The following is a 14,477-nucleotide window of genomic DNA, read 5'->3' on the forward strand; positions in this document are numbered from 1 at the left end:
TCACCAAACTACCATCATTTCAGCAGTTGAATGCATTACTATCTGTTGATTCAAAATTAAGCAGCCAGCACAGGCTTATTTCCCACGGAACTAACATGCTAAGTTTCTCATCAAGTGATCACACAAAGAGCACAACACTCAAAGAGTTCCTCTATCAACTGTGATTGAATCACCAGCCCCACCCAAAAAAATATGGTCGTTTTCTTTTTTCCTTTAATATGTTGCAAGACTAAAATTTTCCGAAATATCAGTGTGAACTTGATTCAAGATTGTAAGATACTAAGAGAGCAAGGTGCAATCAGCTTAGGCATGTTTACATTGGTTCTGATAACAGAGAAAAGAACTAAAGTGAAAGAAATATATGCTTAAGAGAAAAATGGATTCAAATACACATGGGTACCCAATAACTTACCTTTTTGGTAAGCTCTCTCCAAGCCATTCATAAGTATGTCAAACTCTGCACAGTTGGGGAACAAAAGAAGCAAAACAAAGACAATCACCAGTTTAGAGGTCTAGCCAAAGTAGCACTTACAATTACAAACCATAATGAACCAACATGGTTATATTGAAAGAAACCAACTTTAATTATTCCACATAAACAAACGTTCCAACATTCACATAACACTCACTCACACAGAGACACAAACACAAACACCTTGTGGGGTTTTAGCCTCAACTTTCTCAACCCCAAGTCCAGGCCTTTCAAGTTTCAAGGCCTTCAAAAGGGTATTCCTATATTCAATTTTATAAGATTATTCATTACCCATTATGTATAATCATGAATTAAGCATTTTAGATTGAAGAAAGTTAAGAATTACCTTAATTTTTCTCTGTATGGGTGCTGAGACTAGAGGAGCTAGTTCAGTGAGCTCTCAGGAACTTGGTCTCCGGTGGTGGTGGGTGGCCGAAGCGTACAGTGTTTTTGTTATGTGTGAACCGTGAAAGGCTTCGATGGAGAAGAAGGGAAAATAGGAGAAAATAGAACAATGGACTCTGTGAGGGTGATACTGATAGTGATACCGTGAAGGTTAATGCGTTTTTTGTTTTTCATTTTTAATGAAGTTTACAACCTACATTAGTATAACTTTTTTTTTTTTTTTTTTTTGAGAAAGTACATTAGTATAACTTAAAAGAAAATTTTTCATTAATATCACTTGAATTTTAAAAAAAAAAAATCATCTTTTTTTTAAGCAAAAAAATATATATCTTAAATTATAACTCAACTAGTAAAGTCTCAAATGGTAGAATTAGAGATCTGAATCCCTTAGAATACCTATGGTATTGCAATGGTCAAGATTGAGAATTAAAAATTTTATTTTTAATCTCAAATTTTAAATTAGAAAAGATTTTTAAAAATATTAAAATTAAAAATAAAATAAAAAGATCCAAAGACTGAGGTTAAAAGTTTATTTTTTTAATTCTTAATCTTAATCATTAAAAGCTATTGCATCCTAGACTTTAGAGATCTCAATCCATGTAACCATCGCCATTTAATTGTAGAAAGAAAATTAAGATTAATGTTATAAACACAAACTATTTTACTATATTTTTACAAAATGTTGATGTGGCTAACCTCTTATTAGTTTTCATCTAAACCCACTATTAATATCACATTTTCATTTACTTATAATCACACAGCACATCGACAATTTGTAAAAAAAATTGTAAAATAATTTTTATCTTTAATATTTTTCTAAAAATAATGTCTTCTATGATAATAGCATTTCCTCCAATTTTTCTGATTTCGTAATGGCTAGCATGTAGTTATGTACCCCAAGAATATCAATTCCATATTGGCAATATAATAACACTATTGACCGATTGCAACTGGCATGCACAGATGATTAATCTAGCAGAGGTAGATAAAAATATGAAAATTTGCTAGAAATAGAATTACAAATTATTTTACAAACTTTTTTACAAAATTATTGATGTAGTAAGTGTTTATTTGGTAAGTGAAAAGGTAATGTTTATAATAGACTCAAATAAGAACTAGTAAGAGTTAACCATATCAATAGTTTGTAAAAATATTACAAATAGTGTGTTTATAGCATTACTCTAAAAATATCCACATTTTAGCTGCAGACCAATCACCCTAAACTTTGATACATTCTTTGATGACCTGAACTCGAATAACGATGTTTTCCTCCCTTAACAAGGTACCTATCCCATGACGCCTCTTCATTTTACGGGGAATTTTATATGTAAATCTGGTCAATTGAAGTTACGGAAGCTTTGGATGACTTATGCATACAGAACGGTGGCTTCATATAATGCTTGGATCTACACAAATACAACAGTAACAACAATTCGAATGATATTCACCAACAAACCAATAATAATAAATTCATACAAATAAAATTGAGATGCGCACACACACATATACAGTTCTGAATAAATCATCATTCTATTACCAAAATTAAGAAGTACAAAGATAGAAAAAGGAAATGTTGTGGGATGGGACTCAGCCATCTCCACTTTCCACTAAACCAGAAAATACATAAAAGGGGTAGTCCCTCACCTGCCACAAAGGTAAGCCCATTGGGCTAGAGAATGAGCTAAGGAATTAGAGCTCATGTTACCCAAAAATAACATTCAAAGGAATTTAGGATGTCCCGCCAGCATATACAACATTAAAAGCATCTATATTAGTTAGTCTAAATTTTTATGTCTATTTTACACTAAGAATTTATTTTTTTTTATTTTACAAAGTCACATTTACAAAACAACCACATCAGTCTATCTATTTTATACTCTAATTTAATTAAATAATCATTTTTTTATTATTTTTTTACCTTTATTTCTCCAGTTCTCTCTCATTAGCCTGTCTTATTTTTTCCGTTCTCTAAATTCTCTCCTTCCCTCATCTCCTTCCCTCAACCCAAAAAAGAATACATGTGGTTTTCTCCTTCCCTCACCCTATTCATTGTTTTCTTCATTCTCTCCATTCATCGCCATCCCTGTCCTTCCTCTCTCTCAATTTGAACCACCCTCAACCTACCACAAATCTTTACCTTTTTTTTTTTCTCAATTTGACCCAACCAAAACCCCAACATTTCTCTCTTGCAATATGATCGACAACAAGACGGAATCACTGGTTTTTTGGGTTGAAAGCTCGCTTGATCTCACCCATGACCCAAACATGGGTTTTTTGGGTTGAGGTGAAACGGGTTTTCTGGGTTGAGGCAAAGATTGTATTGTGATTTTCCTTTGAATTTGGTTTGTGTTTTTGTTTATTTTAGGTTGATTTTTTTGTTGATTTTAGTCTAATTTTCTGTTGATTTTTGGGTCAATTTTATGTTAAATCATAAGGTGTTGTGATTGGTTGCGGTGGTGATGGTGGTTGTGCTAGGTTGCGGTGGTGGGTGGTGCTATTGCGGTGGTGTTTGGTCAATGGTTGATGGTTGATCAATTTTGTCTAGTTCAGAGGAAGAGGGAGAGGTAGAGGGAAAGGGAGAGAGAGAAGTCAGATGGAGAAAGAAGAGAGGTGAGACAAAAAAATATATAAAATAATGATATGCACAGTTACAATAACTATGTATATTTGCACAGTTACTATAGCAATTGTGCATTTATGCACAATTTTACACCCACTGATGTGAGAAAAAAAAAAAAAAAGGTCAAAATGTGCATATCTCAACACTTTTTCTATTTTGCACTTACTGATGCCAGTGCTCTAAGCTGGGAAAAGTCGTTCTTCAATGAACAATTCTAGGTCGCATACCAAATGGACCATAAATGCCCAAAATTTTTAAAAAGATTTAAGAGAGGTGAGAATAAAAAACCTCTATCCCACTATGAGTGTTCTATTTTATGCTCTACCAATAAAATTTGGTATGCCACACTCCATTTTTTCCCCTTATATAATAACTAAAGTTTAAAATGAAAAATTAAATAAATAAATAAACACATGGCATACTGTAGCGAGTAGAAGTCATAACATAAAAGTTGGCGGGCGTATTGGACAACCCAGATTGATAACGGCACACTAGTTCATACCATAACTTTAAAGTTGGTGGTGGTATTGGACAACTCAGGTTGATAAGCACACTAGTTCATACCATTTTAGTAACATTCCAAATTTGCATAGCAGAGTTGTATGATAAACCATTCAGCCCAAATTATGCTCAAACGGACAAATAAGAGAAATACTCAAGCCGGTAACATTTATTAACGTTATTACTAAGAATAAGTACTTTTTCATGCCCCAAACGATATAAGCACCAAACTGAAGAACATCTACACTAATTTTAGCGGATAAAATTATTCAGCAAACAAGAAACTGGAGAGACACAAACAAAAGCAATTGGACAACAGATCTTATCTTATCGTCAAATAACAATCTTTGGACTTAAATAATCTAGGGGCAACAAAGCAATACTATAACAACACAATCCTCCCCATCATGCAGCAACCTGACCACATAGCCACTTGCGGATCTGCAATAAGAGAAACGGAAACTTAGTTCAATCTAACTCCACAAGACATGATCACTGCAGATCCAAGCAGCACAATATTACAAAGTACTGGAATATGTCTCGCATGACATATCATCCATTCTAATGGCATCATGTGTAATAATGTGATCACTGAAGAAAGTAACCAACATTTTTTTTTTTTTTTGAAGAAAGTAACCAACAATGATAAAAAATGTGGGGTAGGGGACCAAAAATAATTGATACTTCGTTTAATCTCATAGTTAGCTGAGCTGGATGACTACAAATGATATCACAGTCCATGAAATTAGTGACTACTAACAAAACAACAAAGGCAGAATATGTATAGATACAAAGTTGTATGCACTAATGTAATATAACACTGTACATGTATATAGTTTACAATGGTAAATACCTCTGGCAGTTTTTTACGGAATACAACATCCAACCGTGCATCAAGGGTGTTCTCAAAGACAATCTTCCCATCTTTAGAAGCCAAAACTACACCTCCAGAGCTGAACAACAATAAAATTATCAGAAAGCCTCTCCATCAACAGAATTTCAATAACAAAGAGGCTGTTGAGAACATAAGATGTTAGATAGCCAATTTCAATCTTCCCTAATTCGCTGGCTACCATACAGCTACAGCAAAAAGGGAAGGATGGTTTCGAAATTTTGGAAAGTCCTATATGAAAGCTGCTTTTGCAGCCTCAACAACCTGGTCCAACTCGGGCAGACTACTTTAGAACACCCCAAACAGCCCAAACAAAGGATAATTGGAAAATAAAAAGTAAATGGAACCAGGCAATAATTAGTGTATCAAATTAAACAAAAAAAATATTTACCAGGAAAGAGCATGGGCATTATGATGGCCGGGAGCAGGTGGAAGATAGACATTGTTGTCGACTATAATCTCAGGTGCATGAACACTTGCTTTCTCGGAATACTCCTCTGCTGCTGAATCCAGCACAGACTGCACCAAATGAAGATCATCTTCCCGACAACGCAATAAGACAGAAGGCTCTTTCAATCTTAGCAAACTCTGCATCACAGAATCATTATATTAGCGATCATATATCAGAAACCCATCTACTGATTGTACCTAATCTTGTACTTTGAAGATTACCCGATCCATTTCACATGGTTCAATTTAGTTACAAAATCATCACCAAATCTGATTCTGAAACCTCAAGCCATCATCAGAAATGATAGTAATTTAAGTCCACGCTTTCAAAACACACTTAGACATCGCACAAGTACTATTTCCTATACTTTCTCACAACCTTTTTTTATTCTCTTTTTACGGCCTAAGAAATCACTCAGCAATTCAGCATCATCTTACTTTATGTTTGCTTAAGTTTCTTCTATTCTTGAATCCTCTTGCTCTCTATTCCGAAAGCCATCTGAATTCTATAATTTTCACAAATTAGTAGCAAACTACTCATATCTTGAGTGTAAATGCAATTTGTAAATATAACTGTTTCTTCTATTCCCAAATCATCTCATTCTCTATTCCGACGCATGTATCTCTTAACATGTTTAACGTTTGCTTTAAGTTTCTTCTATTCTCAAATCCTCTCATTCTCTATTCTGAAAAGCCATTTGAATTATACTTTCTCACAACCATTTTTGGCCTAAGAAATTACCCGTAACTCAGAACCATCTTAGTTTATGTTTGCTTAAGTTTCTTCTATTCTCGAATCCTCTTGTTCTCTTATTCTTAAACATCATTTCAATCTATAAAATTTCTACAAACTTGTAACAAGCTACTTATAGTTTGTTATTCCCGAATTTACTCATTCTCTACTCCGAAAGCCATCTGAAAATTTCTATAATTTTCACATTCGCCTAAATCCAAATCTCATCATGTTTGCTTAAATTTCTTCTATGCTCAGAATCCTCTCATTCTTTATTCCGAAAAGCCATTTGAATTTCTAAGATTTTCACAAACGCGTACACTCACATCTAAATGCATAAATTCAATATCACGACAATCAAAATAGGATTTTTTTTTTTTTTTTTCTTTTCAAATCGAACAGAAAGCGAGAGGATTGAATTACTGACCTGAACAATTAGATCTTTAAGAAGCCTCTTATACACATGGTGATCGCTGCTCACATTCAAAAGCTCCTTGGCGGCGGCGTCTTTCATTGCATTAACGACGTCGTCTTGAGCTTGAAGAACTTTGATCCGAGACGCATTAAGCTGCATCGAGTACTCACTGCAAATTCGCAAAACACACATAAATCTCACTGAAAATTTTCAAACTACCGATTCGTTTAGATGATAAAGAAAAAGAAATTTGTACATCTTCTTTCGAACATCGACTTGCTTCTCTTTGCGCTCGTACTCTTGCCTGATCTTCTTCTTCTCTGCCTCCACCAATTGCAACTTCTCTATATTGAATTCCTAACCAAAAACAATCAAATTTAACTAAAATTCAATTTCAGAAACCAAAAAAAAAGGGAGGGGAAAAAGAGATATATACTTCCTCGGCGGAGACGGAGATCTCGTTGGCTTTTTCCTCGGCTTCTTGGCGGATGAATCTGACCATCTGCTGGATCTGCTTGGAGACATCGGTGTCGTTCATTTTGGCTATTAGATCCGACTGTGTTTTTGTGATTAATTGGGGGGGGGAGAGAGAGAGAGATATCTAGACTAGACTAGTACAAGACGAGAGAGCGCAGAGAGAAGGGCCTTCTTTTTTTTATTTAATTTATCTATGCTCCTTCAAATTTGTATTTTATCAGTTATCTTCAAGAGTTTCTTCACTTGTTTTACTTTCTTTTTTTAGGAAGAAGTTTCCAGTGTTTAAACAAGTTTCTAATCCTGAACACATGAGGTTTGAGAAGAATATGTTATTTATTTCCCTAAACAGTTCAAGGATGCTATCACTGAGTATGCAGTGAATGGTGGATGGGGGGTGAAGTTTGTGAAAAATGATAAATTAAGGGTTAGAGCCAAGTGTCAACCTCCCTGCAAGTTTACAGCTTACCTAGCAAAGCTGCCAAGGGAGATGAGTTACCAACTTAAGACCTTGAACTTGGAGCACACATGTACCAGGAGCTACAAAAATCCAAGGTGCACTACCAAGTTCCTTGCAAGGAAGTTGATGAAAAAGGTGAGGAGACAACCTAATATAAAGCTGAAGGATATTCAAGAAGCAGTGCATGAGAAGTATGTGGTGAATATCAATGCTGGGAAGGCCAGTAGGGCTAGGGAAAAGGCTCAAGAGTTTGTTGATGGGTCTTACATAGAGCAGTACAATCAGCTCTGGATTATTGTGCAGAACTGAGGAGATCTAGTCCTGGTAGTACAGTTCTGATGAAGACTCACACTTATAATGAGGGAGACTTGGCAGCTGAAATGGATTTACAGATAGGAGTGCCATACTTTGAGAGATTGTACATTTGCTGGGCTGGGTGTAAGGAGGGATTCTTGGCAGGCTGCAGGCCAATAATTGGATTGGATGCTTGCCATCTTAAAACCAAGGTGGGGGGGCAGCTGATTGTTGCAGTTGCAAGGGACCCCAATGAAGAATATTTCCCTTTGGCTGTGGCAGTAGTGGAAGCTGAAACCAAGGACTCATGGACTTGGTTTATAAACCTGTTGCTTGCTGACATTGGTGACAGCAAGAGGTGGACATTCATATCAGACCAACAGAAGGTATTTCCATATTTTATGTTTGTTTATAACATGAGAAATATGAACAACAATTGTATGTGATGTATATATACTTACTTCTTGTTGTTTGCATTTGGCAGGGATTAGTGCAGTCATTTGCAGATAACTGGCCTCTTTATGAACATAGGTGCTGTTGTAGACATTTGTACAACAATTTGAGGAAGCACCATCCTGGTCTTCTAATTAGAGAATTGTTTTGGAGAGCAGCAAAAGCAACTTATGCACAGGAATTTGAGAGGGCAATGAATGAGATGAAAGATATTGATGAGGGTGCATACTTTTGGCTGAAAGGACACACCACAACAATATGGGCTAGACACATGTTCAAGGGTGATGGGCTAAGTGATACTGTCCTCAACAATATGTGTGAAAGCTTCAACAGTAGGATCATAAAATTCAGAGGGAAGCCCATTATTAGCATGGTATGCAAATTTCCTATACTTTATGTATGTTGATCTGAGTTATATATTTTTGAGCATGCACTAATACGTAGGTTGTTTATATATGCAGCTTGAAGACATTAGGTTGTATTTGATGAATAGGTCCAACAAAATAGACTAAGTATTTTGAAGGTAGAGTCTGAGTTGTGCCCTAAAGTATGTAAAAGATTGCATAGGGAGAAGATGAGTAGCAGTAAATGGTTGGCTTGTTGGTCTTCTAACACAAAATTTGAGGTTAAGAATGGGCTACAAAGTTTCATTGTGGACCTGGAGAAGAGGACATGTACTTGTAGGAAATGGGACATCACTGGTATTCCATGTTGCCATGCAATTTCATGCATATTCTTCAACAGGGAGGCAGCTGAGAAATACACCAATGACTGCTACAAAGTCAGCACATACAAGGCATGCTATGAGCCCATCATTGATCCTATTAATGGTCAGAATATGTGGACCCCAACTGGACTCTCACCTGTGCAGCCTCCAATAAAGAGAAGGCCACCTGGCAGGCCCAAGAAGAAGAGAGCAAGGGAACCCAATGAACCAAGAAGGGGTCATAGCAAGGGGTTGGGTATTGCCAAGAGGTGCAAGTCATGTGGGAAGATAGGCCACAATAAAAGAAGCTGCAAAGGTGAGGTTGGAGGGAATTCTTCACTGCCTACAGCTGCTGGTGGTGGTCCAAACAGTAGGAGTTCTAGCCAAAAACAGGTATAATACTTGTTTGTGCATTAATTTTTTTTTTCTTTTTTTGCACTTGTTTCAATTTTTTAATGTTAACTTCGGTGTATGTGTTGTTTGTAGACAACTAATGGGGCTCATGTTGGTGGAGTTGGTGGAGCAACTGGAGGAGTGGCCATCAATGAGCCAAATCCACCAAGGGTACCACCTACCACACAAGTGGAAGCAGTGCAGCAACTACTAGACAAGCTACAAGCAGTGCACCCCCCAATAGTACAACATCCAATCCAAGCAAGAACACACATGGAAATCCAAAGAAGAGAAAGAAGGGGAGTGTCACAAGTGAGACCTTGAATGCATCAAGAAATGCATCTAGGTATAGAGAAGCATTGAGGTCTGCAGGGAGCCAGTCATCTGTGCATGGGCCAATGGGATAAGCTGGTGGAGACTGAGCAATATCTATTTCTTTGTTTTTTGTATCTTTGAACTTTTTTGTGGTAGTCAGTGTGAAAGGTTGTAATTGTGGCTGAATTATGTACATTTGGTAGTGTTGAACTATGGCAGCTAAGTACTGCACAATGGACTTGTTAAAGTTTGTCAGTGGCAACAAAAGTCCTTTTTGTTGGTAGTAATTATGGCTAAATTATGTACATTTTGGTAGTGTTGAACTAAGGAAGCTAAGTACTGCATAATGGCCTTCTTGTTTTTGTTGCCTGAACAATGGCTAAATTATACAAAAGAAGTTTTTGTGTATTGTGATTTGTGTATGGCAGCTAAGGTTTTTGGGTATTGTGATTTTTGTATTGTGATTTGCTTAATATGGCATGGATTGCTTGGGTTTTGTCAATGAATTGTGTATTGTGATCTGTGTATTATGGCAGGGGATTGCCTATATGGTTTGTGTATTGTGATTTGTGTAATATGGCAGGGAATTGTCTATATGGTTTTGTGTATTATGATTTGTGTATTTTGGACAAATTCATGTCTGTCATGCATATAGTGCAGTCTGGTTTGTGTATTGTGTTTGCACACAATGGTGCAATCTGTGCACACAATCACCAATTCCCTGTGCATGTGAAACTAGTAAGTGTCAAGTATTTGGTAACTTTAGTTCAGTATTTTCCAGATTAAGAGTCAAGTATTTTTCAGATAACTTCAGTTCAAAGATGCAGGCTTGTAGCTCATGCCGGATTAGTGCAGTCATTTTCCAGTGGGCAGTTTGCACACAATGACTGAATTGTAATGACCATTAAGTTCATTCATTCATTACAAAACCAGATAACATTGAACAAAATTACATTACATTTCATTGAACCAGATAACATTGAACAAAACCATGATAATTTCATTTCATTCATTCAAACAGAAATTACAAAGGTAATTGGTAGGATATAGTTTTCCACAAAATTCTTCACAAAATGCTCCACAAAATGCTTCATCAGCAATGCCACAAGGAGCACAACTAAAATCACCATCTATCCCACCCATCTAAACCACCAAAACTAACCAAAAAAATTACACAAAGTCAGATCCCACATTCAGCAATGCCACAATCAGCACAACTAAAATCACAATCTAACCCACCCATCTAAACCACCAAAACTAAAATTACACAAAGGCAGATCCCACACATCAGCAATGCCAAAATTAGAGACACTGTTAAACACTTCTGCCTCTTTTTGCAAGTTGAAACTTGAGCCTGGAGTCTGAGAATGGTCTGCCTCTGTTCTGGGATAAGGACCTTACCACGCGCACAAATCTCATCATCAACCCATTGAAAATATTTGCATTTTCGTCCAACCTGAAATTCAAACCAAATCAATCAATTCAAAAAAAAAAAAAAAATCAATTCAAACCAAATCAATCAACCCACTAAAAAAATGAACTAAAGAAAAAAAAATGAAATAACTCACACCTTACCCAATAATTAGGACACCCATAAAACCTTCTTCCTGGATTGTTCTCCGTCCAGGAAACCACTAGAACTGGTTTACCAGGGGTGGGGCAATAACATGTGCGTGATGCTCTCCTCTTCAGGCTTACCGAGGATGCTGAGCTTGATTCCATCGCTTCAAATGTGGTTTTGATGAGTGGGTGAGGCAGAGTTTTTGTCTATGAGTGATTTAGGGTTCTTCGTGTTTGATGAGTGGGTGAGGCAGAGTTTTTGTCTGTGAGTGATTTAGGGTTTTTCTTAAGGGAATCTTACTTTTGGTCTGTGAGTGATTTACCCAGTTTTTGTCTGTGAGTGTGAGTGATAGAGTTTTTCTCAGGGGAATGTTACGGTTTCAGGGAAATGGCTGAAGAACACGAGGATGAAACGTTACGGTTTCAAGTTTCAGGGGAATGGGTTTTCAAGTTTCAGGGGAATGGCTTTCTTACGGTTTTCAAGTTGGATTTTGGGGAAGAACACGAGGATGAAGACGACACGGGCTGTTGGGGGAAGAACACGATTTGGGATTGTTAGGGTTTCGTTTCCAGGTGAAGGTGAAATTTGGGGATTTTCGGTGAAGGAGTGAAATGTGAAGACTGAAGGTGTTATGAGTTCAGTCACGAGAGGGTCACGTGTGCGCTAAGTGGGCGGGAAAATGACGTGGCAGGAACACGTGAGAGTCATGTGAGGGCTAAGTCCGCGGGAGATGAGGTGGCAGTGTGTAAGTGGGACACGCTGGCTTTTTAATTATTATTATAATAAGTGCTAGGACCTCCGTTTGCCAGCTCAGCATTTTCTGTCACAGGGTTGACGGTAGGGACTATTTTAAAAACGATTTTTAAAAATCAGGGACTGACTTAGGACCTAAATCAATTTAGGGACCAAATTGAGAATAGGTCCAAAATGTAGGGACCAAAAGTGCATTTTCGCCAAAAAACTAATATAGACCACGATACATGTTAATGAATTCATAATTTAAGAATTTATAGGACATGTTAAATATGAACTATATATCATATAGAGATAAGTAGTGAGAAGAAGTGTTACTTTATGAATATCTTTTGTTACCTGTAAGATTGGATACTCCTTTTAAGATGAGCTTGAGATTTTGTCTATTAAAGAAAAAACCGAAGGAAGCCATTTGCTTTCCTATCATCCACATGCTTTGGTCTAATTAAAAAAAAAATTTTTTTTTTTTTTTTTTGAAAGGGGTTTAAGTAAAATTCGATCCTAAACATCATGTACTACAACATAAGACTTTACTAACTAAAGAGAAGCAATATGCTCTTCCAAATGTTAATGTGCTCACGTTATATGCAAAGCAGGCCGTATAATAGATGAAACAAAGAATTAAGTGATCACATGCTTTGTACTTGAGGAAAGTTGAAGAAAGGGAAAAGTTAAGGGAAAAAAAAAGACCAAACATTATCAAAGCAAAGCTATATTACCGTTAACAATATAAATAGAAGTATTACCTTGAGATGCATATGACTGAGACATTGAGGAAGTTAGAAATATAAAATTGAGCGTAGATGTGAAGAATAAGGGAACGGGACCTAAGACCTTTAGAAGGAGAAATTATTAGCACTTTTAGGAGGACTGTTGAGCTGGTCCTCCCATGTAGTCTCAACCAATGAACCAATAATAAAAAGAGACCTATTTAAAATAATGTTGACTCAACTTTCTAAATGGCAAAGTAAAAAGTAAAAACCAAACTCATGTTAGATTTAACCACCTAAATTTAACTCTAATTAAAAAGAATTAAGCGGAAAAACACAAATAAAGTTAAACCAGCAAGATTCAAAACTTGAAATAAATTTGAGGCTTAAACTTTAAACTGCTAACACAAACAAATTTGAAATCCAAAAAGCTCACACTCATTAGTGACCAAATTTTTCTCTACAGAGAGAGGTCCTCTCTCAAAACTCTAGATCAGTTTTCACAGTCTTAGATGTTCTACGAGATAATGTCAAAGAAGCATCACCGTGAGTCAAGGGCTCTCCAACAAGAAGCACCGCACGCTCCATGGCTGCCTTTCAAAACTCTTTGACAAAGCGCATACGATGACAACTCTTTGAGAGCGAAACGGCTGGGTGGGGTACTCTCTCCTTCAAGATTTGATGACTTAGTTTTTTTTTTTTTTTTTTTTTCAAAATAATTATTTATCAGCTAACTCTCTTTTGAATTTATTTACATTAACAGTTTTGAAGAAATGGCTACTACCTGATGTGCGTGTAGAATCAGCTATCATCTAATAGCAAAGATTGATGTCAAAGTTTTGAATCAAAGATTGTAATTGTTATATTTGGTTGTGGGTTTGTTGTGAGCTTTGAACATTGGTTCTAATGTGATATTGTGATGTATTTCTGTGGTTTGGAATATTTGTTTTAAGTTGGAATTGTAATGTTTCTGGTTTGTTAGAAGGTTGGTGGTATTTGTAGAAGTTAGTACGTAGTATGTTAGTATTTGCAAATGATTTGTGTTTCAAGGGTAGATTTTGTTTTGGTGTTCGGAATTTGGATGTCATTGTAAATTTTTTTTTAATAATAAAATTTCTCCTTTATCCAAATAAATAGGAAAAAGTTTGTTAATGGTATGTGTTGCTTGTAAAATGCTTTTAACAGAGTAATTTGTTGTGCCTGGTTATATGCTTAGCCATATTCCAAATGGATTGTATTGAATAGGGGTTCTAGGGATTAAAGCTAGTTTGTGTTGTAAATGAATATGCTCCTGCAAATTATCCTATTGTGATGGATTCAATGGACTAAGGTGCTCATTCATCTTAAAAATTAAAAAATAACTATAATAAAAACATTGTTATAGCAATAAAAACACTATCGCATTAAAGTCATACATAAAAAATAAGGCTAGTGAATTGATTTGGCATTACAAATATTACACTCACTTCACTAACCTGTTATACAATGGGCATGATTCAAATTAAAATACTCGTAAAAGAAATTAATTTACCCTACCCAATTAACCACCACAATACCAGTTCACAAAAAAATTGTTTACAATAATTATTTGAAGAGAAAATACTTTTCATTAGTATTGGTTTTATACAATTGAATGAGTAAAAATGTTGAAGAATACAATATCTTATAAGTGTATGAGATAACATAACAAAATAAAAGGTGGAAAAATGAATATTCTAACATTTCCTTTCTCAAAATTCTAAATAGACCTATTTTCATTGCCTTCAAAATACAAAAAGACTTTCACTCCTCCAATCATCAATCCAAATTTGATTAATCTTCCATTTCATTGCGGTCAAATACAATAACATTCCTTGTAACTTTCAAGGCA

The 14,477-nt window shown here is 35.8% G+C and overlaps 2 protein-coding genes and 1 long non-coding RNA gene across 3 annotated transcripts; 1 reads left to right on the plus strand and 2 right to left on the minus strand.

Annotated features, from left to right (window-relative positions):
- Positions 1 to 4,140: 4,140 nt before the first annotated feature.
- On the minus strand, positions 4,141 to 7,168 carry LOC112031179 (V-type proton ATPase subunit E). Its single transcript, XM_024063867.2, has 6 exons — positions 6,925 to 7,168; positions 6,745 to 6,845; positions 6,501 to 6,657; positions 5,282 to 5,478; positions 4,852 to 4,951; positions 4,141 to 4,439 (listed from the first exon to the last, which is right to left on the minus strand). Exons 1-6 carry the CDS (start codon positions 7,024 to 7,026, stop codon positions 4,404 to 4,406), a joined length of 693 nt encoding a protein of 230 aa, XP_023919635.1. The 5' UTR covers positions 7,027 to 7,168; the 3' UTR covers positions 4,141 to 4,403.
- Positions 7,169 to 7,296: 128 nt separating this feature from the next.
- Positions 7,297 to 10,149, plus strand: LOC112008678 (uncharacterized). The gene is made up of 5 exons (XM_065781302.1): positions 7,297 to 8,102; positions 8,201 to 8,542; positions 8,663 to 9,268; positions 9,362 to 9,439; positions 10,120 to 10,149. Exons 1-5 carry the CDS (start codon positions 7,761 to 7,763, stop codon positions 10,147 to 10,149), a joined length of 1,398 nt encoding a protein of 465 aa, XP_065637374.1. The 5' UTR covers positions 7,297 to 7,760.
- Positions 10,150 to 10,557: 408 nt separating this feature from the next.
- Positions 10,558 to 11,438, minus strand: LOC136070826 (uncharacterized). The gene is made up of 2 exons (XR_010632071.1): positions 11,159 to 11,438; positions 10,558 to 11,039 (listed from the first exon to the last, which is right to left on the minus strand). It is a non-coding gene; the product is annotated as an uncharacterized LOC136070826 (long non-coding RNA).
- Between the last annotated feature and the right edge of the window lie 3,039 nt (positions 11,439 to 14,477).

Source organism: Quercus suber, unplaced genomic scaffold (assembly GCF_002906115.3).
Source record: "Quercus suber isolate HL8 unplaced genomic scaffold, Cork oak 2.0 scaffold_263, whole genome shotgun sequence".
NCBI classification, from domain to species: domain Eukaryota; kingdom Viridiplantae; phylum Streptophyta; class Magnoliopsida; order Fagales; family Fagaceae; genus Quercus; species Quercus suber.

Coding starts and splice junctions, on each gene's coding strand:
- LOC112031179 (XM_024063867.2), bottom strand. CDS start 7,026: ATGAACGACACCGATGTCTCCAAGCAGATCCAGCAGATGGTCAGATTC. Junction 5,479..6,500: donor TTAAAGATCTAATTGTTCAG/GTCAGTAATTCA, acceptor TCTGTGATGCAG/AGTTTGCTAAGATTGAAAGA. Junction 4,952..5,281: donor AATGCCCATGCTCTTTCCTG/GTAAATATTTTT, acceptor ATTGTTGTTCAG/CTCTGGAGGTGTAGTTTTGG.
- LOC112008678 (XM_065781302.1), top strand. CDS start 7,761: ATGAAGACTCACACTTATAATGAGGGAGACTTGGCAGCTGAAATGGAT. Junction 8,103..8,200: donor TCATATCAGACCAACAGAAG/GTATTTCCATAT, acceptor TGCATTTGGCAG/GGATTAGTGCAGTCATTTGC. Junction 8,543..8,662: donor GGAAGCCCATTATTAGCATG/GTATGCAAATTT, acceptor TTTGATGAATAG/GTCCAACAAAATAGACTAAG.